General features: G+C 48.6%; 7 protein-coding genes across 7 annotated transcripts; 3 read left to right on the plus strand and 4 right to left on the minus strand.

The window, feature by feature from the left end:
* Window positions 1-600: 600 nt before the first annotated feature.
* On the minus strand, window positions 601-3,510 carry N7529_008678 (uncharacterized protein; the record flags this gene model as incomplete). The annotated part of the gene is made up of 1 exon (XM_057244205.1): window positions 601-3,510. The coding sequence occupies one exon, from the start codon at window positions 3,508-3,510 to the stop codon at window positions 601-603; it is 2,910 nt and encodes a 969-aa protein (XP_057095743.1).
* Window positions 3,511-4,464: 954 nt separating this feature from the next.
* Window positions 4,465-8,425, minus strand: N7529_008679 (translation initiation factor 3 subunit CLU1; the record flags this gene model as incomplete). Its single annotated transcript, XM_057244206.1, has 4 exons — window positions 4,465-8,040; window positions 8,101-8,156; window positions 8,213-8,287; window positions 8,329-8,425. The coding sequence occupies 4 exons, from the start codon at window positions 8,423-8,425 to the stop codon at window positions 4,465-4,467; spliced, it is 3,804 nt and encodes a 1,267-aa protein (XP_057095744.1).
* A 1,523-nt stretch (window positions 8,426-9,948) lies between these two features.
* Window positions 9,949-11,863, plus strand: N7529_008680 (ATP-binding protein; the record flags this gene model as incomplete). Its single annotated transcript, XM_057244207.1, has 5 exons — window positions 9,949-10,232; window positions 10,290-10,655; window positions 10,714-10,955; window positions 11,012-11,352; window positions 11,423-11,863. 5 exons carry the CDS (start codon window positions 9,949-9,951, stop codon window positions 11,861-11,863), a joined length of 1,674 nt encoding a protein of 557 aa, XP_057095745.1.
* A 248-nt stretch (window positions 11,864-12,111) lies between these two features.
* N7529_008681 (uncharacterized protein) lies at window positions 12,112-13,253 on the plus strand (the record flags this gene model as incomplete). The annotated part of the gene is made up of 2 exons (XM_057244208.1): window positions 12,112-12,412; window positions 12,529-13,253. 2 exons carry the CDS (start codon window positions 12,112-12,114, stop codon window positions 13,251-13,253), a joined length of 1,026 nt encoding a protein of 341 aa, XP_057095746.1.
* A 513-nt stretch (window positions 13,254-13,766) lies between these two features.
* N7529_008682 (RTA1 domain-containing protein) lies at window positions 13,767-14,874 on the minus strand (the record flags this gene model as incomplete). Its single annotated transcript, XM_057244209.1, has 4 exons — window positions 13,767-13,991; window positions 14,053-14,435; window positions 14,487-14,579; window positions 14,679-14,874. 4 exons carry the CDS (start codon window positions 14,872-14,874, stop codon window positions 13,767-13,769), a joined length of 897 nt encoding a protein of 298 aa, XP_057095747.1.
* Window positions 14,875-18,189: 3,315 nt separating this feature from the next.
* N7529_008683 (putative phosphoketolase) lies at window positions 18,190-20,993 on the minus strand (the record flags this gene model as incomplete). The annotated part of the gene is made up of 8 exons (XM_057244210.1): window positions 18,190-18,227; window positions 18,272-19,097; window positions 19,156-19,776; window positions 19,840-20,149; window positions 20,197-20,349; window positions 20,406-20,640; window positions 20,695-20,769; window positions 20,825-20,993. The coding sequence occupies 8 exons, from the start codon at window positions 20,991-20,993 to the stop codon at window positions 18,190-18,192; spliced, it is 2,427 nt and encodes an 808-aa protein (XP_057095748.1).
* A 324-nt stretch (window positions 20,994-21,317) lies between these two features.
* Window positions 21,318-23,007, plus strand: N7529_008684 (uncharacterized protein; the record flags this gene model as incomplete). The annotated part of the gene is made up of 6 exons (XM_057244211.1): window positions 21,318-21,694; window positions 21,806-22,120; window positions 22,193-22,255; window positions 22,320-22,392; window positions 22,459-22,836; window positions 22,969-23,007. The coding sequence occupies 6 exons, from the start codon at window positions 21,318-21,320 to the stop codon at window positions 23,005-23,007; spliced, it is 1,245 nt and encodes a 414-aa protein (XP_057095749.1).
* Between the last annotated feature and the right edge of the window lie 2,278 nt (window positions 23,008-25,285).

The raw sequence follows: 25,285 nt of genomic DNA on the forward strand, positions 1-25,285 counted from the left end.
CATCCTGCAGGTGTATATCAAAGCCTTCTTCATCCTGCAGTGGCGTCGGAGCTCTGTCGGTTTTCTACAAGATGTCTTATCTGACGTGCCAAATAGAGTGGGACTTCACCACGTCAACGAAATAGGATCAATATCCGTCCAATAGTGTAATCTATGCATTGGCGTCGGCGTAGTCGCGGTCTAGTTCAAGGACAAGCAGGGCTTTTGCAGAATTAATATGGAAAAGAAAAACAGAAAAAGAAAAAAGGAAAAAAGTAACACCAATCCAAGGCCATGGGTATCAAATCAAAACAAAACGCCGAGTTCTCCAAAAAAATAAAGCGGAACACCCATCCATATTGATCACTTCCACTCCACCGTTCCCTTTGAGGGGAATGAACCAAGATCAAATTCACATTCAGTCATTCTCGGTCACGCCAGCAAGACATCCAAATTTTAAGATCAGGAGATCCATCCACAATGTAAAACGCGATAGACACCAGAACCATAGTACAAAAAGTCCAGGGTATATTCGACGACTCTGTGCCCAGGCACGTAAATTAAAACAGGGCCAAGCCAGGACCCAATTAGGACAAGCTGAGAAAGCCCAGGCGGTCCCACTCAAAGGAAGCTAAGCTCATCGTCACTGTCGCCATCCTGAGAGCAGGGAATGGTCCGTTGGGAGCTCGGCCGCTGGACAAATCTCGGGGCGAAATTTGGAGTACGTACAGGCCTCTTCCTCTCCATTGTGCGGTGCATTTGTCTTTCGACACGCTCGGGCGTGGGTTGCGTCTCATGAATTCCACTATTTTCCTTGTTATTGACAACCACGACTTCGACCTTGCGCGCATGTCTCGTGGGCGCGGCCCGTCTGGTCAAGTTGGAGTTGCGCTCTCGCAGGATCCGAGTAACTGGTTCCACAGTGGGATGGAACCTAGTCGGAGTGGGACTATTTTCTCTCCGGCTGCTTGCCTTGTTGTCGATCACGACGACTGGATTGGGTCTGGGTCGTTTGCTGGGTCGTATACGCGAGATCGAGACCTCAATGTCGTCGAACATTCTCTTGGTCGCCAGTGTCGGAGGAGACGAGCTTACACTAGTGGCAGAGTCGTGAAGGTCGTCTTTCTCATTGTCAATCACGACATCTGGTCCGCGTCGTCTGCTGGGTCGCACTCGCACGACCTCAATATCTTCGAAAGTTCTCTTGGTCGCCACTGAGGGAGGTGACGAAATTACACTGGAGGCGGAGTCTTGAGAGCAATCAGATCCAAGCGAGCTGCAATCCGTAGAACAGGGAACACAGGGAACTGGGCTTGGTAGCATACGCATGGGTCTTTGAGCCCTTTGTACGATGATTGGCTTTCTCTTTGACACTGGTGTAGGAGCAACCCATTCGCCTATACTATCTTCCCAGCGAAACAAGCCGTGCTTTTGGCTCGTGATCTTTTGGCTAGATTCCACGGGTTCTTCTGAAGATTCTCGGTCCTTTTCTCTCTGATCTTGTCGGTTGGCGACGGCCTCTTGTACCTCTACGGCCCACACATGTTCGTCTGGATCTCCCGTAGCTTCAGCGAACTCCATAGCAGCCTCTGCGGCGACGCGCCCTAAAAGGGCAGACAAACCTGGTGTATCGGCTATGCAAGCAAGCTGCGAGACCATGCGGCGTATTTCTTCGCTGGTATGGTCAGGTCCATCCCCTGCAGCTCCATCCTCTGGGCTTGCTCGCAAACAGCGGAACGCCTGTCGCACGAGAAATGCTAGCTCTTTGATGATCTCGGGACGAGAGGCTATAACATCCGCGCATTCATCCATGTTGATCGTTGACGACATAGTGTACTGTTTGTTCAGTAAAAGTGTATCATTACAGTGTACAAGGCTGGTTGCTAGCAATATGCAACCACGCCGTAGTAATTGATAGGAGGTATTATAGCTTCGCTGGGCGAGGGCCATCGTGTCGACATCTCGCTGCAAAGCAAATTGTAAATAGCCGATGATGTGGCTCGCTTTCGTACAATTTGTCGTGAACTCAACTTGATCTGAGGCACGAGACCGTGAGATGTGCATGCCACACAAAGCTGCCAGGAGACTTATGACGTGGTTGCTCAATGCATCTTCTATCTGCATAGGGCAAGGCCGAACACTTTGTGGACTTTCCCATGCTGTGGATGCCGCCCGGGTTGCGTGAGCACGAGAGGCCTTTCCTTTCAGCGAGACCGTTTTAGTTGAACTTTGAGACGCCGCAGGTGTAGTGACGACGTGTAAATCACTAGCTGAAAGAATCACAGCCTCAATCAACCGCGAAGCCGCGGGACAGTCCTTGTCCTCTTTTGAGAAGGAAAGTGTTGCTCGAATCATCCAAGATGTCCATAATTTGGTTCCCATCCATTGTGGTGGTAACATTCCCCGCAAAAGCAGCTTTCCAAGTTCACTAAAGATGTAGGAGCGACCAGTAACGCCATGGTGAGCGTATTTGCGCAACAATCGAATGGGGTCACCCGAAGCGTCAGGATCAACCGCAGGTCTCAGAGCCTGGGGGTAGGGATAACTTTTGTGTGCAGAAAGCAGTGTAGAGAGTAAATAATCGCCTTCTTCGGGTGCGATAGAGCGACACTTTTCAATAAGCGCGCATGCAACTGAATCTGTAATCCAACTATTCTGTATCATTTTGGCAATCAGATGAATGCCCTGCGCGCGGACAGCCTCACGGAGCGGTTTCCATCCCGTACCATGAGGCGCATAAAATGCTTCCAATTCTGTAAAATATGCATCACACATATCTTCGTCCCCATCCTCGTCCAATTTGTCCTGTCGCTCTTGTTCTTTCGCAATAAACTTGGGGAGGCATCGCGCCACCATCGACATCAAAGATCGAGCACCGCACCTAGAGTCATCCGTTGAAGGTCTCGCTTCGCGCCTTGATTTCTGGGTATTGAAAAGGAAGTTCTGGAAAACGCGATCAAGATTGTGGGCTATGTCGGCGAAAATTGGATCACCGGACTGATCGAGAAGCTCTTGCCAAGGGCTCTTTCGCAGCGGATTTCGGACACGAAAGGCTGGTGATGGCGGCGGAAGGCTAGAGAAATTATCCAGGCCGGTCGACCGTTGTGACTGCGCACTCGAGGGCATCTCCCATCTCTTCCCAGTTATCTGTGGTGTGGCAACCTCAATGGCGCCAGGCAGAGTGCGCGGGCGTTCTGGGCTATGTATTCCAAATCCGCTGCGCCTTTTCCCGCCATTATCTTCTCCTCTGGTCGAATACTTGCGCCTGGACCGGCGTCGCTCGGGTTGTTTTTCCCATGGAACCCAAGCCGGGTCGTTCTCATCTGCGTCGGCGTCTGATCCCAAGTAATCATACGCCCTTTGTGCCGAGTTTGCGGGGTTTAATGGCGCTATGTCTTTATTCTCTGCTGTTTTCGACTCGGTCGCGATGGTAGACAGCGATTCTTGGTGCTTCTCGATTCGGCGGCAGATGGAGGTCAAGGGGCGCAGAACACGTTTCGCCCATCGTGCGGTAGCTTGGACGTCTTCCATGAAGAATAACGGATATAATGATATTTGCTTGGAGCATAAAACTGTAAACGGCATCAGCATGGTCTCAAGTCTGTGTTCATTGCTCAGCACCAACCTCGGGGTCCCAAACGGCCCCTCAATCATGCATGGTAGTACTATATTGTGCGACCAGCAGGTAATTCCAATAATACAACAATAATTCAATGTGGTTAATGTATGCCGAGAGACTGACGCGTTAAGTGATAGATAACAAGTTGCGATGTTCAGCAAACAAATAAAACAAACATTCCCTAATTCGGTTAAGCGCTACCTGGGTGTGATGGGAAAAGGATGCTTTGGCCTCACAGCACACATTTGTTTTTGATACCAAAAGAGACCCTATACAGCCAGGAGAAGCCAGGCAAGATATAGAATGTCATTTTCCCGTATAGGTCCGTTATAAGCACAGGGTACCCTACCTACGCATGTAGGTATCAAAATGGGAGATTTAAGAATCCAATACACAACAGCTCACTACCTAGGTATGCCCTTCTATCAATAAAGCGGTTCTAGAGCCTCAATCCTAGCTGTTGGCCTCCTAAGACACCATGTAGTAGTTCTTCAACTGAAAGAAGATATCCATTCAAATTGAAGCTCTTGTATATAAAGTGGATTTACCCAGAAAGAGAAAATGACCCAAAGATGCAAAATCCAGACAATATCACCACATAATGCACCAGATATGAGGAAATGCCGAGTCCTTTCCATGCACTGCCCGAGACAACCCAACCTAACAGATGAAGTCAAAGAAAAAAAATAAGAGAGGAGAGAGATCTAAAATACAACAGTTCTTTTCGCTCATCAAGCCTGCCCACCGATCCCCAAAATGACAATGGATATAGATATATAGTATTTGACTGTTAACACATGTAATAACCAAGAAAATAAGAACATGAACCAATTAACGCAGCCGATCTGGCTGATCTAGGAGTCCATTTATGCCTTGTTGGACTGCTTGGAGCCGCGAAGCTTGGGGTTGCTGGTGGCAGCACGCTTCTTCTGCTTGGAGCGCGAAGAGCTGCCGGTGTCGCCACCCTCGATGAACTTCAGAAGCTCGTCGATGCTGCGAGAGTCAAGGCCGGAAGGATCGGCGGTTCCAGTAGGTGCGGCAATTTCAGGTGCGACCTGGCCAACCTGGGGCTGGACGCGAGTGCCCATGCTGGACACACGAGGGTTCATCGTGATGCGGCGCAGACGACGAGCCTGGATGTCCTTGGCGTGCTTGGCGATGGAGACGGCGTTCTGGGTGAGCTGCTCCAGCCAGTTCTCGGCCTCCTTGGTGTTGCGGTCTTCAGGGCCCAGCTGGGCGAGGAAGATGTTGTACGCCTCGCGCATCTTACCGACGGCGGCCTTGGAGTCCTGATCCAGGGCAAGGGCTTGGGCCAACTGGAAGAGAATGGTGGCAGTGTTAATAGAATCCTTGCCGAACAGGTTCTCGCAGATGGCGAGAGAAGCCTCGAACCACTTGCGAGAGTCCGTGTACTGCTTGAGGTGTTGCAGCATCACGGCGGCGTTGTTCATGGTGGTGATGGAGTCGGGGTGGTTAGCACCATAGATGATCTTCCAGATATCCATGGCATGCTTGATGTACACCAGGGCGGTTTTGGTGTTACCGGAGGCATGCTCAAACAGACTCAGGTTGAGGTAGCTCAGGATAGTGTCGGCAGAGTCCACACCCATGGTGCGCTCAGTGACGATGACAGCCTTGCGGGCTAGTTCCACGGCAGCCTCCTTTTCATCAGTCTGGTAGTACAGCATAGAAAGCTGGTGGTAGAGCTTGGCGACCTCGGGGTGCAGAATACCGTAGATCTGCTCGTGCAGAGACAGAGACTCCAGAATGAGCTCCTGGCCCAACTGCTTCTGGTTCTGCATGAGAGAAATACGGCCGGCCTCCAGGGCCTCCTCTGCCAGTGCACTACGGGGAGAGGCATCGCGAACCAAAGGAACGACGTTCAGAATATCATCGGCGGTGAAAGTGGTAGCGGGCTTAGCTGGCGCAGGGGTGCGATTAGGCGACTGCTTGTCACCACCCTTCTTCTTGTTGCCCTTCTTCTTGGGCTCTTCGTGAGTAGCGCCGTTAGTGACGGGGACAACGATCTGCTCCTTGACTTGATCCTTGGCGAAGGCGAAGTCACGAGCACCAAGCTGGAGACCCAACTTGATTGAGATATCACGCAAAAGCTGCAAGTGTCTGAGGGAGCTGGTCCAGTCCTTCTCGAGGGAGAAGCGGAAGCGAGTGGCGACCTGCTTCTCGATCTCGGTTCGGAGGGACTCCGGGGTGACCTGCTCGAAGGAGAAATCACCCTCGGGGAAGATCTTGCGCATCTGTTCGTCAATCTCGGCCTTGGGGGTGGCGTTGACATCAGCGCCGAGCAGACAGTTCAGCAGGTGAGAAAGGCAAGGAGCGACGAAAGGAGCGGGGACATTGCTCAGGTAGCGGTTGGCAATATGCTTGAAGGCACGAGTAATCATCTCCTGAACCAGGAGGATAGACAGGGCCTTGAGGCGGGGTCCCTTCTCAGTGGACTGTTCAGCCAACTTTCCGAGGTAACGCAGGTTGATACCGCGCTTGTGCAAAAGCTGGGTCAGCGATTGGCCATCCATAGGGAAGCCGACGTCGCCATCGTGAAGGTCCTTGAGCAGATCGGGAATGACCTTGGATCGGAGGTGATCGCAAGCGTCCCGGACTTCCTGCTCATCCTGCGCCCACTGCTCCTTCTCCTCCTTGGTCTGGGGGACCTGGCCACTGAAGACATCGGGGTTAAGAGCCAGTTTGAATCCAGAGATATCAACCCGCTCCTGTTCCGCGGTCTCCTCCTCGGGCTTGCCATCCTTAGACGCCTCGGCACTGGCGGCCTTACGGCTCTCGACCTCAGCCTTGACGTACTGGCTCATCTTGTGGCGCCAGTAAGACTCAATCAATTCCAATCTGAGGACGGACATGCGGTGAGGGTAGGCATCGCTGCCATCCTCTTGCTGCCACTCAACATCGATAGGGGCCACGCGGTACAGGTCCAAAACGTATTTCCTGCCGTCAGTACCAAGAAGGCCCTTGGTCTCAACACTGCCTTCGAGTTCGTGGCGCTTGTTATCCTTGTCCCAGACTGGGTGCTGCTTGATGCGCAGCGCCTTCGAGAGCTTCTCGAAGACCGGAACAAAGTCGGCGTGGGTGGCCACAATCTCCTTACCCTCAACACCACCGTAGTCAATCTGGTGCTCACCGGGCTCGCGCTGCTTGAAGATACCAGGGACAATACTCTGGCCCACAATACGCTTGCCCAGGTAGTCGACCACCACAGTTCCAGGGGTGAAGAGTCCATCGATGTCAAGCTGGTTGACAGCCTTGATACCAAGAACATCTTTGCCCACGGCGACGCGTGCGGCCTCGTCACCACCCTCGGAGGTGAAAGTCCCAACGCCATCAGCACCGAAGGAGTAGAAGATGTTGTTGTAAACGAAGATCTGGGCGTCCCGCGCCTCAGTGGGGTTCAGAGGAGCAACCTCACCCCGGGCAACCAAGACTGCACCGCGAGCAGCGGCCTCATTGTAATCGGCGAAGAGCTTGGAAGTCAATCGCTCACGGAACACGCGGTCTTGGACAGACTCACGGGGGAGCTCGCGGGTGGTCTGGAACTCCTCGTTCCAGTCACGCAGTGTCTCGGCGTTATCAACACCAGAGATCAAGTAGTTCTCCTGCGAACGGGTGATATCAGGCTGGTGGGCGTTCAAACTGGCAGTGCTAGGGGAGATGAGCCAGGGGCTGTTGGGAATAGCATTTTGGAAGGGGAAAGTGGTCAAGAGATCCTTCTCGTTGTTGTATTCCTGCAAAGCCTCGAAGGCGGCGCTGAACGAAGGCGAGAGTTGAGAGATTAAAGTAAGCAGCGAGTGAGCGCTGCCCTTCTTGGGGTGAATTGACTTCGGGAAAGGTTCGAATCGGATGTTCGAGTTCTTGTTCACGAAGAAGCCAGACACATGAGCAGTGATCTGGAACTGTTCACCCTCGAGGGTGGAGACCACGAGGTAAAGCAAGTGACCCTTCTGGCGGAGGTTGTAAGGAACAGGGTTCCACGAAGACAACGAAATTGACTTCACTGTCTTGGGTAGAGGAGCCTGTGCGGTAGGCAGGATAGTCTGGAGGGACGAAACTCCAGTCAAGTCATATGAGGAGAGCGAGTGGTCCTTCTCCGAAGCAGTGGCCTTGGTAGCTTCCGCGGAAATAGCGTCGTGCAACGACAGGCCAGCGGAAATACCATGCAGGTTGTCAACTCGGTCACCAGAAGCACCAATAAGCTCCCTGATCCGGACAACATGCATGCGGGCCTCCTTCTCGGTGTAAGGGTCCTCCACCAAAACGATCTCGGAGTCGGCCTCGAGACCCTCGACCTCGGACAGCTCAACAAAATCGTTGATACGGTTTCCGTTGAACTCGAGGTGGAAGCAAGTGTATTGGAAGGTTCCCGGTAGCTCGACAATAGATTGGCGGACATCCTGCACCTGTTCTTGGTTGGATACCTGGAAGGCAAAGGGGTCAGATACGGTCTTTTGTGTTGCTTCCATCTAAAAGTTACCCACCATCACTTGAATCTTATGAGGCGCATGAGGAAGCTTCACGGAAATCTGGAAAAGACCTGATACTCAAGTTAGTAAAACGGTGGACACATCGATGACTGGGTATCCAACATACCACCTGAGAGGTCCTCCTCCTGTGTGCCCTCGAGGGCATCGCCATTGTTGATCTCTTGAGAAGCTTGAGGAGCCTCTGTTCCTCCGTTAGTCTATGTGCCCTGCTTCATATGTTACCCGGAACCCATGTGTTCAATTGGAGCTTGATCAACACCGGGTTCCAGGGCCAATACACACCTTTCGAGTGCTCCAACTCCCCATTGGTCTGTGCCATGATGTCTCGCTGGTGATGAAAGAAAGCTTCGACAAATGAACACAACCCCAGTGTCACAACCGTTACTTCGGATGAGAAACACAAGTTCGGGAAAATGGCACGGGAAAAAAAGGTTGAGGACCTGCGGGGATTGGGCAGGTAGAACAGAAATTTAGTATACAATGAAGAAATGGGCAATTGAGCAAGAAACAAAAACCCCGTACCCCACGAAGTTTGTAAAAGCCAGGATGGATAAGAACGGTGAAACAGGGAAACCGGAGAGAAAATTTCGCGGATGCGGCATACCCTCGGAAGTGCTCGGGCGGTGGATTCGGGGAAGTGAGCGGAGAGGCACAATAATATTTTTCTCCACAAACCTCAATTGACCTTATATTTATTATTGTATATATTTCTAGAAGTATTTGGTTTAGATAAAAGAGATTGATTGAAATACTACACTAATCATGAAATATGATGTACCGAGGCAGATACCTGGAAATATAGCTAGTTACTTAGAATTTCTTCTAACTATATGTTTGCCTTGATGCCTCAGGTGTCATTGTTTTTGACCAAAGTGCGTGAACGTGCATTAGCGACTGTGTACACGGTGGCATTTTAAGTTGATTGGCAATAAGTGATTTCCAATTTAATTTCATGTTTCAGATTGGTTTGCCTGGGTTCATGCTTCTTGAAAGGCCCAGGCCATTGATGGTTGTGATTCAAGACTTTATCTTCAAAATATAAATATACAGTAGTAGCGAGTTAGAGCACAAGACGTATGGTACACGTCAATCAGTGCGCTCTGTCTTTCAAATCATATACATGCAGAAATAATTTAAAGAAATAACACTCTCCGAGTTATTCTATTTAAACTCCTGCAGAAAACAAATACCTAGGTATCCTCATGGTTCTACCATGCAGGTTACTATCACTTCATGGCTTTGACCTAACGTTGTTGCGCCGATGAGCAATTGAAAATTACAAGACAATCTTCTTGGAAGGCAATGCCAGATACCTAAGGTAGACTCAAACCAACTATATCTCGTTCAAAAATTGGCATAGTTTGTACTCTGTACATCATCGCCAATGTGTGTAGAAATTTGATATTCCGATTTGATTGCCAAGCCTTTCGTATCCCTGGTTCATCGAGGCTGAGGCACCAACTCCCTGAGACGCGAACACATTTCAGGCGCCAACGCGGCTAAGCCACCTTCTCGAGCTCCAATCTTTCTTTCTGACCTTCGTTTTTCCTCAGTCTTTCATTCATTTTATTGATCTGCTTTTTGTTCTCATCTTGTTTTTCTTATAACTGACGCAGAGTCTTTCCTTCAATCGACCACGCGTCATCCCCTAGAGGTGTGGCTTTACATGATCTTTTCAAGCCTAGAATTCTAGCATTACACTCGTTGAACTATTGTGTTTTATTTTATCATCACAAGCCACAGAAACAATCCGTGCATCTGGGTATCCATCGACTTACATTGTCCCCCCTATACTAAAGGACTTGGCACTCCGACACACAAACGCCAAGAACTCCAATCAGGATGCAATTGAACCGACTTAGACAGCCTGTGGGGCGCTATGCCCGGCAGGGATTATACAGGGCCCTAAGGCCCAATAACCAATTTGTGGTATATATGCCCAAGCGGTTTAATTCAAACCCCCAGAACACAGGGCAAGTGACCCCGGATCCCACCGATCAGAATGACTCGGATGAAGGCAAGGGTTCAGGTCAGGGCCGCCGGGACTCAGATCCCAACTTCAAATCTACGATTCTCAAGATGCTTGAAACTGCGGCAACCACCGCAGCATCAATTGCTATTTTAGGGTAGGTTTGCCAAAATCCCCACAAGTCATGAATTACGTTGATTGACCTTCTCCCAAGCGCGGCGGGATATTCGTATCACCAGTACTACAAGTACCTGATCCTCGACAAGATGGACAATGCGTTCAACCCCGGTGACCCTGCTCTCGAAGTTGCGGGTGTTGTCTCTGGAAAGCACAAGTATCGCCATGAAGAAAACTGGGTAGTTCGCAACGAGCAACCCAAAATTGACGACATTGTATCTGGCAAACTATGTGGCCACTACTATCTCATGATCGGCGAGAAAGGCACGGGCAAAACTTCGATGCTTTTGGAGGCAATGCGCAAAATTAATGGCAATAGCTGTGCGATGTTCGAAGCACACGCTGACCTCGAAATTTTCCGTATCCGACTGGGCAAAGCTTTGGACTATGAGTTCCACGAAGAGTAAGATCAATTGTCATCAATATCCATTCCCATGCTTGATACTGATAATTCTATCTAGCTATATTGGCAGTCTTTTTAGCATTCGCGGACCAAGAGATACCACCGCACTCCTGGACATTGAACGTGCCTTCAATAAGCTGGAGAAAGTGGCACTTACCAGAAGACGGGAGGGCTCTACTCCTCTAATCCTGATCATTAACAGTACACATCTGGTTAGAGATGACCACGATGGACAGGATTTGCTTGAAATGATCCAGCAGCGCGCCGAACAATGGGCTGCTAGTGGTCTTGTTACAACAAGTAAGAAAGAAATCGACCAATGTTTGTTTGTGTTAGCTAACAAATGTTGTGAAAAGTCCTAAACAGTGATGACTACTGGGTATATGAGCGCCTGAAGCGTTACGCGACTCGCATGGAGGTCATTCCTGTGAAGGATCTGCCCAAGGACAAGGCGATGACCGCCCTGAAGAGATACCGCGAACAGTTCCACAACGAGTCCCTCCCTGCCTCGGTTCTCGAGCAAATCTACGACAAAGTTGGAGGACGACTATCCTTTTTGAACCGCATCGCCAAATCCGAGAATGTCACAAAAGCCTGCGATGATATCTGCCGGGCCGAAAAAGTTTGGTTCTTGAACAAGTGTTGGATCCTCGGGAAGGAAATGGATGACGATGTGATGGATGAGCAAAAGTACTCCGTAAGTAAAACCCTAGCGATACTGAGCACCTGTCCCCTAGGCGACTCAAGCTAAACAGTGTACAATACAGTCTGCGGCTATGGTCCTAGCGAAAGCTCTAGTTGATCTGGAACAAGAGATGGAGTCAAATTACCACCCGGAGGAGGGACACATTTTACCTGAGATTCCGCTCCACAAGGCGCGTGAGATTATGACTCGTGCAGACTTTATTCAATCCTACGATCACGAGAATATCTTCACTATTAACTCACGGGCAATGGTACGCGCCGATTCAGTGCCCATGCAACGTGCCTTCCGAGAGATATGCGCCATCGAAAACTTCGACAAGCACTTGGAAGGTACTTTGGAGCGTATTGGAGATATTGAGAGTCTCGGCCGTACTCGTGAATTGACCATCAAGGATCTTTGGGATAGCGGCAAATATCGTGTCATTGTGCGAGACAACCGTGGACGTGAGAGTGGTACAGTGGAATTTGCTGTGGCTGAGCGAGAAGGCGAAGATGAAGAATAGTGCCAAATTTACCATGAAGTTCCACTGTAATTAATCAATGTATCAAAATGATTCAAGGTCAATGAAAAGTTGAATCCTTGAATTTGTACAAAGCAAATGATGTCATCACATGCTCACCGCTGGCCAAACGTTCCAGCCTTCTCTTTTTCTCTTCCAAGCTTCAACTAAAGGCAATCGCGGATAATTTTCGATCCAAGCGTTGAGTTTTGTTATTCTAGCTCTCGATCTTAAATAAATTAAAGATCATCATGTCTCCCAAGACCCCAAAGAAGCGAAGTGTGTCGTGGAGCGACGGCTCGCGACCTGCGCCTGAACAGGCGGCCGACGCGCAGACCTCTCCTCTGACGAAAATTCCGTCTCCAGCTCGCTTTATGCTTGTTGTCCTGAGCAGTCTCGTTCTGAGCTCGGCCCTGTTCACATTAACTTCTAGCTTCACAGTGGGCGACCTCGGGCTTATCAGCAAACACCTGGAGGAATGGTGGGAAGTGGGGGGCTTGATAGGCTGGAGGGCCGTCGAAGTTGGGTTGGCTTGGGTGTTAGGATTTGATGGTAAGCAGCATTAGACATCCCGAGAGCCTCTAAACCCCTTGCAGCTGTTCCACGAGGCTCCTGCAGCTATTCACAAGATACCCAGACTAATAAATGCTTGCGATTGTACGAAACAGGCCGCGATGTGGCATCGTTCCTATTCCTGACCCACCTGCCCACCTACTCTCTCCTGTCATTCTTCTACGGCATCCGCCCAACTTCAGCGCTGGCCGCCTTTGGGACTACAATTGCCTCAACGGCAATTCCATTTGCCCTCCTGCGCCGGCCCTCGTCCGTCCATGATCTTTCGCATGCGCCGGCCGGTGCGATCCCCAATCGAGCTATTTTGCAGGATAAAATTACCACTGTTTTCACCACGCTTATGGCTGCTTCGGTCTTTAGTGTGGTGCTGTACGCCAGTTATGCGACCTGGCTGCCTGCGCGATTGGTTGTGCACTTCGAGGGTCTCCCGGATATCAGCGCCGCGCATGCCGGTCCTGCTGGCTTGCCTGTGCTTTTCATGACACTCATTCCTGCTGGCTGGGCTGCGCGTGACTTCTTGTTTGTCAGCTCCACTGGCTATTCTGCCAATGCCGAGCAGTCTTCGAGCTGTGAGGGCGAATACTTGATCGCGGTCGTTTATCGCGCCACTTGGGGCAAGCTGTCGACTAAGACGAGGGTCCTCATCTCTCGGTCCTTTGTTCTCGCCATTGGTATCTTGCTCAACACGATCGTTCAAGTGGCGGGCACGATTCGTGATGTCTCTCTTGAAGGAGCCGCTACGTGGGGAGCAGTCTGGGCAACTGCAGCGCTGATTACAGGCGCAACCTTTGGTTGGATTGAAGCCGTTGATGGTGTATGATTTGTTATGCGATAAAGGAATGGTTAGGAGTGATGTCCCAAAATTGTTATTGTTACTTTCAGTGATGTTGCCGTGATCCAGGTGCTCTCAATGTTAATGGCACACTCGATGTTAATGTTTATGCCAATGCAGAAGCAGAATGCCTGTGTAACTTCTGCTGATCGGCTGTGGGGCAAATTTGCGTTGATCAATTTCTTATCTTGACGGGGGTTTCCCCCCTTGGCCTTGGGCTTCTTTGTTCTTTCCTTCTGGTTTGCGGTGATCGTCGATTGCCATTCTGTTTTTGTTCTATTCCGATTCTTGTTTTTTTTTATATCTGATATCTACCATATACGTGGTGCAAAATCCAAGTTTGGAATCCAAGTTGATCACAGATCTATAACAATAATTATTACCGCAATTCATATTCATCGAGTGCCCTTAGATAAGTATCGATACATGGTCTCTGGGCAGCATAAAAAACCAATACCAGCTTGGATAACCAAAAAGAAGAAAGAAGGACACAGCAATCTATCACCAATGAAGAGGAGGACCCCGATTCATCTCTAGCCCATCAGTCGAAGTTCTCTCCCCTTTCATCGAGAACGCCTTTGTACTTGGCAAGAGCCATCCAGGATGAAGCAGGTTGAAGATGGCCACCGAGACAATCATCATAGCCCCATCGAGCGCAATAAAGTAAGATTCGTGTGTAATGAGGTAACCCGACCAACCCTGCGACAACTCAATCGTACGGTAGATCTAGAAAAGTCAGTCGGCTATAGACAGAGATGCCAAGCGGCTAGGATAGAAAACCACTCACGCTTCGAATATAGATACAGACGATAGAAAGCACCATGGCCCCAAAGAGCGGAGTAACGGACCCATCCAGCGACTGCATTAGACGGCGACGCATCGTCCGACGGATAAAGTCGGCGGCACAAACAACGAAGATGGTGATTGAAAATAGCTGGAATACAATGCCAGCAACCATGATATGTGTGCCTGTCGCGGTGTCACCGCCGATCTTGCCAGCCTCCGATGAGGCCATGCCGCCGCCGATGGCCTGGACGACGAGTGAGATTACGTCGCAAGTGCAGAAAATCCAGAGGTATAAACTTGGTTTTAGGAACGATGATTCGCGACCTAGGAGTTGGATAAAGCGGCCGAGAAGGACGTAGATTCCTGCCGTGAAGAAGGTTGGGGCTTGGAATTTGTTAAAAGCTGTACCATACAGGCAAGGATGAAAAAGCCTACCGATGATGAGAGTGGAGATTTGCATGAGAAATGCAGTTGAGTTATAAGGACATTTGGCTGACCACGTTCGACCAGCCCATCCAATTAGTTCGACTATTGACGCTGTTAGATGTGTTGCCTAAACCTAGGGTTTGGTGTGTCACGGCCGAAAGCCCTGAAGCTCTGAAGCCCTAGATTATTCTTTTCACTTACCCAGGCATCCGACACTGAACACGCTTGCCCACCATTGCCGCTTCCAGGTAAACTGAACCGTATGGAGAATCATCGAGAGACCAAATAGTGTGCAATAGGCAATTCCCGCCCCCAGCGAGGGCACGTATCCATACGAAGTACCAACACCCTCGATATAGGCAGGGCAGCCCATTTCCAATTTTAACCTGTCAGCCATAGCGAAGGAAATCCAACGAACTTAAGGGACTAGTCACAACGCCGCTATCAAAAAGAGAGAGAGAAAAGAGAGTAAAATTGCGTAGAGGAGTAGATTCGAAGCGGTTGGACGGGTTGTAAAAATCAGCAGCGGCTTTCAAAACGACTGAAAAAACATGCGTTGACAACAAAAACCCTTTGTCTGTGTATAAACAAAGATACCAACAAGGACACGGAAATCAGGCTGCAAGATCTAAGTGGATGGCATACATATAAGTAATAGCAAGCATGGCTGAGTACGAGCTAGTCCCCACCATCGTGGAAGGGCTTGCGAGGCCATAGCCACGGTCTTGGGTGCCTGTCGACCATGTTCAATCTAAGCAAGTAAAGACCCGCACCGGAGCACCAATCCCGACGTCCGCAGGATTCAGGCCTGCCTGGTAGTTTTCAGTATCCAGGGCGGGTTGATAAAAGGGCCGGCTCCGGCTGGTATAGTAAACAAGGATAAAAAACGCATATGGTCAGAACCACGAACCGACTGCCACGAGGACGGGAAACTCCTGGCCTGTCAGATTTCGTTTCATTGTTTTCACCATGCCCTACGCGCCAATATTAGACCAGATACAGGGATCATGACATCAAAGCCAAGCAAAAACGGAGCAAAAAAAATCTACGACATATGGGAAATTCGGGCCGAACTACAACGTCCCTCGCAAGGAAATCCCTTTCGGGTTTAGCGCAAACCCGCCAACTCGCCTCAGCCCTAGACACCGTTATCTCCGATCCGTTCGTTGCTAGCAGACGGACAAAATGACTTGATGAAAAGTCAGAGAGAGCATTTGAGTCATCCCAATTGACCGCTATGAGGCTTTCAAGGGGCCAGATCCCGAAACGGCCCCTCTAGACTGTCTTTTTTCATGGCTGCGGCTCAACTGCAAGATTATTGCTAGATTGTTGCTGCAGTGAGATTGTATTTGACTAGCGAATAACATATTTTCTCAAATTCCCTCGAGAAATCTGATTGCAATGTTCAAGTTTGATACAGATTTCCCCCAAGGTATACTGGGATATCGAGTGTCGGATGCAAATCAAGTAGTTCTACGGTCTCGGATGACGGCGGATGTATGTGTGATAGGTGATAAGTGGAGAGAAAAAGAGAGGCAGGCCCACATGCCCCAGGTCGGCAGTTCCTCACTGCCAATATATGTTGTTTCTGATTTGAATCTCGTTTATTCCCGTTGTATTTCCAAAAATGCTATGTTGAAAGCGACACCGTGTTGTAGCACTGCTTTCGAGCCCATGTGAGATAGAAGCATGTATAAAAAGCAATTTCGATGCGCCAAAACAAAACTATCATGCAAAGTATGTTTATTTTATGAAGACAGTCGGAAGTTGCTTGGCTCACCCATTTTACAACCTTGGAGGCCCTGGAGATTCCAGCCTGGGCTGATGTTCACAATCTCAACAGCATAAGCTTAAAAAGCTCAGCTGTACTCACTCAGGATCCTGAGAAACTAACTCACTAACCTTCGCTATAAATCAAAGAAACAGTCAACAGTTTCCAGCTGCATAACTTGCCTGTCGTTTCACTGCAGTAGAAACAGCACCCTCTCACACTCGATGTCGGCAGATAACAATCCCATCGAGATCGATTTTCAAAGATCCCAGTCAACTATCCAATACGTCCAAGTCAGTCATCACCTAGCATGGTCAACGACATGGATATGAAGCCACACCGACCGGTCAAGATATAAACAACGCGGAAGTATTCCGGTTAGAGAAACACACCGTCTGAAGTGAGCTCAATCCATGGATATTATTATTATAACCCCAGTCTGATCCGGATTCCTGAAGTCAAGGCTTATTTTGATAAGTACCATGTTACGGGTGTGTTTCTTCTTGCTGTTCGCAGTGGGCCCATAACTGGATAAGATAAGGTCAATGGAAAACTCAGGACTTGGTGATCGTGTATCAACATATCATTTGAACTGATTGGGATCAGACGCAACGCAGATACAGACGAATACGACCTAGCTTGTTCCATGGAAAAACAGCGCAAACGATGCCGGCTCAGGCGCAAGTACTCAACCAGAAAAGAAAGATAAGCCTGTTGCATGCTCTTTTCCGGTATGCCCTCGATTCTGCAAAAAAAAAATATCAATAATCACCCAAGATCGAACTTGCCAGCCGTTATCCCTGTAAAAATTGCTTTTATTCTCAATCAGTGACTCCTTTCCCTATTTGAACATGTCCGTCGTCCCATGATACCCTCGCATAAGTTGCGACACTGGCCCATTACGATGAAAAAACCACTTCGATCTGTGCTTCACTTTCCGCTCACAACCTATCGTAACCTTCGGTCAGATTGGATCAGCCCAGAGTAGCCCTGCCAAATCAACAACGGCAACTCGAGTTGAGACGAAAAGGGACGCACTTACCTGCAAGAAGACCATATCAACTTCCAAAATCCATTGTCGAAAGTCTGATCAAAAGCGGGGATGAGTTGACGAGGCCCCATGCCCGATCACCGCATCGATGACTGCCAATCCTATTTATTGCAAGTCTCATCAGCAACGATTGTCCCTTCATCAGTTCGCCGCTATAAACTCTCACAAGTCTAGTGGCGGCTATGCCTCAGCATAGCTGACGCGCCCTGATCCACTGGACCACGGCCACGATCTCGGCGAAAACCGCGCGCGCTTCCTGCTCTGCCATGCCACGTTCGCGTCAGATGGCTTCGAAGTTGATCTATCAAGCACAGCTGTCAGCATATGGTACGTAATATACAGTCAATATGAGGCAATTGCCCGAACGCGTCCAATATTCAGGACATCATACAAAAAGACGAGGTCCGATTCTCCTTCGCTAAGGGTGATTGCTTCGGCTGCCTCAGGGGCTGCAAAGCTTTGAGTAGTCATCTTGAACACAAACACACGGTTTTGCGATATGAAAATGTTAGGCCTAGGAGAAAGACCAGGTGAAAAAAGGCGGTTGTGGTTGAGAGCTCGTGGCTGGGAGCTTTTCTCATGAGTTCTTTTTTTTTGGCAAGATCAAGCTTGATGTTCTGCAAATTGCAGGTCTACCAGGATCTCACATTTACGATTTACTGCAGGCTGAGATATGGTAAAGGCTTAGTATGCTCAGGTTTTATCAATCATTTGTGCGGATTGGCGTTCTTGTGTGATCTATGAAATTGACCCATAATGAGCAAGTCCAAGGTGGATTATGTGAAGATCATGGAAGAACAATGGGGTTAGGGCGGCTCTATTACATATACCAAAAGCTAAAACAAACCATAGAATAACCAACAGATTGAAATTCACGAAGCGTAGCGGATCTAGTTAAATTTCGGTGTATCATAGGCATCATCAGGATCTAGCAAAGTTAGTATTGAACTACAGATCATGAGATCTTCTCACCTTTGTGGTTTGCCATAATATACTTCTTGATCTCGACGATCTCGGTTTCAATCTCAGCCTTCAACTCCTGCTGACGAACCCGGATCTTCTCATTGACCTTGGCAGCTCCTTGAACAGCACTCAGAGCAACGTGGAAACGAGAGACACGATTGACAAGCATCATATCGAAAGGAGTGGTGGTACTACCCTCTTCGATATAGCCCGCAACAGAAATGCGGTCAAGACGCGGGCGTCCGAAAAGCAATCCCTGAAGCTCATTTGGATAGCCGTGGTAGTTGAAGTGAATAGGCTTGTCCGGAGTGAAGAGTGCGTCAAATGCCTCGGTGGACAGGGAGTGTGGATGCAGGCCCTCATTTTCGAGGATCATCAGATCAGTGACATTCACCACACACACTCGCAGCTCTGGCGCAAGCTTACGCAGCAGTGCAGCAGCGGCAATTACTTCAAACATCAACTCGACACCGATGCCAACCAGCACGACATCCGGTTTGATCCCGTCATCTGTGCTGCAGAACTTCCAAACCGATGCGCCTGCGCGACAGTGGTTCTCGGCTTCTTCAGGGCTCAGGTACACCGGGGTTGGTTGCTTGGCGCCTACCATCAGATTGATATAGTTCTTCGACCCTAAACAGTGATGCAAAGTCGAGAGGAAAGTATTCGCATCTGGTGGCAAATAAACGCGAGCTGCAGTTGGTTTCAGCTTCAACACCGAACCGATGAATGATGGGTTTTGATGGGAGAACCCGTTGTGTTCTTGGCGCGTCCAGGTGCTCGTTTCGATGTAGTTGATGCTGCTGAACCCAGAATGCCATTCTGTTTCTAGCGCCTGTATAAAGTTTCGGTGAGCACGATTTGCGATGCTAAAGTGAGAGCAAGGGACTGACCATTTTGATGAACTTGGAATATTGCACCATCATGGTGTGAATGATACCAAGGAAGCTCTCATATGACGGGAAAATGCCAATGCGGCCAGTCAAAGTATAGCCCTGCATAAATCCCTGACACATGTGCTCGCTGAGAACTTCAATTACACGGCCACCGCGTGCATTGGCGAATTCATCCCACTGGAAGTTGCGATTAGTGGAATCAAATACAGCATCAAGTTTGTTACTCTCCAGCTCATCTGGCGAGAATAGCCGCACACTATTTGGATTGTTCTTGAATGTCTGATTGATGAGGCTGCCGATTGATTTCATGGCACTTTCGTTGGAGCCTTTCTGAACACTGAAGGTCCTCCAATCTGGCAGATTGGGGGCGACATAACTATTGTAGCTCTCAATGCGCTGACCAAGCTTCTTAGCATCATCAATGGGAATCACAGATTTGATGTCGTCAATGATATCACCGTCCGAAGTGAATAGCTCTTGTGGTTTATAGTCAGAAAGCCATTTCTGCAAGAGACCGAGTTCCTCCTGGTCGGTTTTTGCTTTTGGCAAAGGAACTTGGTGAGAATGGAAAGAGCCCTCAATGAATTTACCATGGAGCTTTTTTGGCCCAGACCAACCCTTTGAAAAGTTTACTCAGCATTGGCAGCTCGTAACTAGGTAGGGGAAAGTGTCACAACATACCTTAGGGGTCCGTAAGACCAGCATCGGCCACCTCGGCTTGAGAATCGGATTTCCAGAGCGCGCAGCGTTCTGAATCTTTTGAATCTCCTCGACGGCCCAAACCATAGAGCAGTGTAGATCTGTATCAATATCATTAATATCCTCCACAATTCGAACCTGGTAACCATATCCACTGAAAAGCGCCACAAGCTCCTTATTGTCCATGCATCCGAAGATAGTACGCTCGCTAATCTTAAAGCCATTCACGTGCAAGATCGGCAAGACTGCGCCCGACTCTTTGGGATCAATATACTTGATTGCATGCCAGGACCTGTCGAGGGTTAGCATTGTCTACACACAGATAATCGGCCAACAAACGCAGCGGTTGGACCGGATTCGGCCTCTCCGTCACCCACTATACAGGGCACAATCAGGTCAGGCTTATCCATAACTGCTCCAAAGGACACAGCGAGAGCATAGCCAAGCTCTCCTCCTTCATGGATAACACCGGGGGTTTCGGCGTTGATATGACTGCTGAGGCTTTAGCAAAGAACCTAGAAGCTGTCTAGGGGAGACAATGAACTGACCTGGGGAATCCAGATGGTGTGCTGAAATTCGAGATAAGGTTGTGTAGACCTTGGCTGTTGCGCGAGTAATGGGGATAAAATCTCTCCAGTGAACCCTCTAACCACAATGCGGCCAATATTGCCGGTGCACCATGCCCTGGGCCAACAACGTACAACATATCCAAATTCGTTTTCCGGATCAAGTAGTTTAGGTGGGAGTAGACCAAGATGAGCCCGGGGCATGTTCCCCAGTGGCCTGTAAGCATAATGTTAACAACACCATCTTATATATATATTAATGGCAACTTACCAAGTAGCCGAGGTTTGATATGGTCGAATGTTAGGTCTTCTTTTAACGAAGTGTTTTTGTCGAGAAAGATCATCGCTAGACTACAATCAGTTGCTGAAGTCAGAATATATATTCTATATCGAGTGCTCACCTGCGGCGATGTATGAAGCAGCTCGGCGAAATTTGAGCAAAGAATCACAAACATCCTGATCTAGAACTTTGTTTTCATGATCCAATTTCACGCTCAATTTCTCCACATAGTCAGGCAGATGTGAAGGCTGCGGTTTCGGATTTGGTTCGGAGATAACTTCGCCAGGCATGGCTGTAGATAAGAGCTTGGCGCGGATGATCGGCCGGAGTCTAGGAATGAAAGAAATGTATACTTGTCTATACCAATGTTAGGGGATGAAATTCAATGAAACACAATATTAAATAAATAGATGGTGCCACCAAACAAGTATGGGATCATGCTATGTAAGCTTGGAATATTTCCAAGTTAATCCGCCTTGTTCGCTGAGGTATCAGCGACGTCACTCCACATCCTGACATCACTCACGACAAAAAAAAAAAATCCAGGCGAGATCCAATTGTTCAGAAGCCGACTGAGGCAGATAGTTCATTCCATTCGCAACGAAGCCCTCAAAATGCCCAAATCCATTCTCTCTGTCAACGCGGGTTCATCCTCAGTAAAAATCACCTTCTATACCTTCGAGAACCCGCCAAGAACTATTGCAGAAGCGGAGATTTCTGGGATCACCGCACCTCCACCCACACTCAAGTACCAACAGGGCGACAAGAAGCACAAAGAAGAAATCAAGGAGAAGCTTAGCACACCCCAAGATGCATTCAATTACCTCCTGAAGCGCTGTTTCAACGATCCCGAGCTCTCCGAAGTCACTAGCGTCGACGACCTAGCCTACATCTGCCACCGAATCGTCCACGGAGGCGACTACCGCGACGCAGTCGAAATCAACGATGAAACATATCACCGTTTGGAATCATTCGAGGACCTCGCGCCACTGTAAGTCAATCTATCTCGACCCCAAGAGTATATGCTGTAGATGCTCCGGAACCAGATCGCTCCGCAGTATACCCGGTTCCCGAGCTCGTACTGATCACAATGTACGAAAAGTCACAATTTTTCCGCACTGGAAATCGTCCGCCATTGCAAAACCGAGCTTCCAAACGTAAAGAGCATCACCTTCTTCGACTCCGCCTTCCACCACACAATCCCGGAACCCGTGCGCACATACGCGATCAACCAGGAAGTCGCCAAGGCGAACGGCCTGCGCAAGTATGGATTCCATGGAATCAGCTACTCGTTTATTCTGCGGTCTGTGGCACAGTTCATAGACAAACCAATCGAGAAGACGAGCCTCATTGTGATGCACATTGGGAGCGGAGCTTCGATATGTGCGATTAAGAATGGTCAATCCATTGATACCTCGTGAGTACCGCAGCTGCATGAATTGCATTTACCCATTCTTCGATCATGGGCTTGTACTAACATCATGACTAGAATGGGGCTCACTCCTTTGGCGGGACTGCCTGGCGCGACTCGGAGTGGAGATATTGATCCTTCGTAAGTTGATTTCCACTATGGACTGAAACAACGGTCGAATTTGAGCTGATGACTCGGGATCTAGATTGGTATTCCATTACACAAACGAAGCGGGCAAGTTAAGCCCAGCTAGTACTAAGGAAATGCATATCAGCACGGTAATGATCACCCGTCTGAACCAACAGGACAAAATAAAATAACTAACCGAATCTACGCTTCTCTAGGCCGAAGAAATCCTCAACAAACAATCCGGATGGAAAGCGCTCACGGGAACAACCAATTTCGCTGAGATTGCCGTACCCAATCCACCAACCAAGGCGCATAAACTTGCATTCGATATCTTTGTTGACCGCATTCTCGGTTATATAGGGAATTACTACGTTAAGCTAAATGGGCAGATAGACGGTGTAGTATTTTCCGGTGGGATCGGTGAGAAAAGCGCCCTGCTGCGGAAGACGCTCATCGATAAGTGCCAGTGTCTAGGGCTGGCTGTTAATGATGCCGCTAACGACAAGGGGCCTGGGGATGGGGAGACGGTCAAGGATATTTCCCAGGATTCCGGCAAGGGGCCCCGGGTTTTGGTTTGTCAGACCAATGAACAGGTATGTTTGTCTTGGATCTTGAGGGACTATAATCTTGACTATGACCTTGATCTCTTGTGGGGTTGTAGGTTATGATTATGGTTATAGGTTATCTCTTGTTGACTTTGCTTTACTAACTTTGGATTGACGTAGTTTGAAATGGCGTACCACTGCGCTTGTTCGCGGTGTTGAGACTTTATCGACATGAGAGATGCTTTTTTTCTTTTCCACGTTGATTTTGGTAAATAGTGGAGGTTGGGGGTTGAAGGGTTGCTGAACATACTTGAGATACGATCGATAATATTGATAAATATCTTCTCTAAGGTTGTCAACATGTTTATTTCTGTACACCCCGTACTCCGTACATACTCAAGTGACATATTCCAAATAATCAAATGCAAAATCCAAATCGGACTCGATGTGACATAGTTTGCGTCCTTTTGACACTTGCCACTGAAGGGGACTCTGTGTGGCTGGGCTGGGGTGACAGGTAGTTTACCGACGGATCAGGTCCGGATTGTGAGGGAATCCCAATACCAGGACATGGGGAAGGGTGTCCGATCCCAGGAACTTGGTCTTGGTCATTTTTGCGCCTCATTCAATGCAATGCAAATGCATCAATCATTCCTGTTGCAACATTAAATAGTACATGAGGTAGGGGGAAGAAGGCCTGAGGATACACAGTCCCTGCATACCAGTGGAAGCTTGGGGTTACTTTGTTGTGGATCAGTGAGCGATGAAAATAAACAAGAAAAATAATAAGAAGAAGAAGAAGATGATGCTACTGCAGCAATGTGACACATCCAGCCTGTCCAGGTTGTCGGATTTGATAGCTTCGGGGGGAAGACTGACTCGAAGTTCCCCGGTCCAATCTGCAAGACACGGGAGAAAGGGTGATAATCACATCGCGATCGAAGACGATCAATTTCGGGGAAGATCGAAGACTTAACCATGGTACTAATGATCTGCAAGCTAGTAGTTTGGTGTATATTGAATATTGAATATTGAACATTGTATTTGATTTCTTTTTTTTTTGTACATCGTATTTTGACTATCAATCTTTAGATTATCTCTAGTCTCTACAATCAAGGGTAAGGTCACAGTGATCGACACTGCAGAATGAGATTGTTTGGGTAAATTTACTTTTTCCTTTTAAATTAAATCAAAGCATGTCATACAAATGCACAGTGTACATGAGTGTACATACAACGTACATGGACAAAGAAGCAGTGTGACGCAGAGGTACATTGATCGCTCCTGATTCACCGTGAGAGAGCTGATCTCCCTCCTTTGGTGGAAACTTTAACAGTTCATGCGCCAAGTTGACGCGGATCCCTTGACGCGAAGCCGAAGACCCATCGAGGCGTGGGCTATCTTCGCTTGCTCTGTATGGCTCGATCAGTCATACGTCCCATTCCTGCGTCATGTCATGACAATCACAAAAAAAAGTACCGAAGTCAGGGGTTGACCCAGCCAAGAACAGAAAAAAAGGAAAAAAGGAGACGATCGTACCCGACACAATGGTGAAGCGGCGATCGTGATTTTTTGTCTTTCTTTTTCATGCAAGTTGAATGGGTGTCGGGTCATTGTGGATTGGGCCTGTCATTCTTGAGTCTGGAGTCCAGATAACTCCAAAAGCCCACTTTTATTTTTGCCATTTCTTTGTTGGGCGCAATACTTGTAACTGTGAGTCTCGGGATCCTTTGATTTGCATTATATGAAGTAACTAGATATGTACATAGTAGATTGTAAGCTCCTTCAGGACCCCGGTAAATCCTTTACGAAACATCAGAAAAAGGAGAAGCTAAGAATTGAGGCGGCTGAAAAAGCGATCCATTATTCTTGGTCCGGGACGGGGAAAGACGGTTCCAGTTTCAATCGTCAACTAGACTCAATTTGTTTTTCACTTTCTATTCGCTTTCCTCTTGCTTCTATGACTCCATTCGACCCAATTCAATTCAACTTTGCGGAGTACAGGCGGAATACTATGTGGACACCACTATTGGCAAACTGCAAGCACTATGGAGCCTATAGTGCTTCCAGAATTTTCTGTATATGGAGCCCTGAGGGGGGAATCTGAAAACTAAGATCGTCCGGCTTTCCATCTGCGGCGCCCTAGTGCGCCCCTTAAGCCTAGTAACAATTTAAATTAAAAGATACAAATACAACGTCAATCAGTACGAAGCAGCCACAGTCTATACCAAACAATATCAGAGTAAGCCGCCGATATCCACCCAATTTTTAGGCGTTGACATATCCACATCGCCTGTCAGATGAACAAATAGCCGGCTGGCGTGAGATGCATCCGCATCAGGGATCCCTTGCCGTTTCTAGCTGCACTGTAAGGTGAATCCCAAACCCAACTCGGATGTTTGTCGATCGATCTGGAATGACCGTTTTTCTTTCGGATCCCTGTTGTCCAACGCCACTGTCAAGGTGGATACAGATATGCACACGCAACTGTGCATTT

This window comes from Penicillium soppii, assembly GCF_028829465.1.
Source record: "Penicillium soppii strain IBT 18220 chromosome Unknown utg000006l, whole genome shotgun sequence".
In the NCBI taxonomy this organism is placed as follows: domain Eukaryota; kingdom Fungi; phylum Ascomycota; class Eurotiomycetes; order Eurotiales; family Aspergillaceae; genus Penicillium; species Penicillium soppii.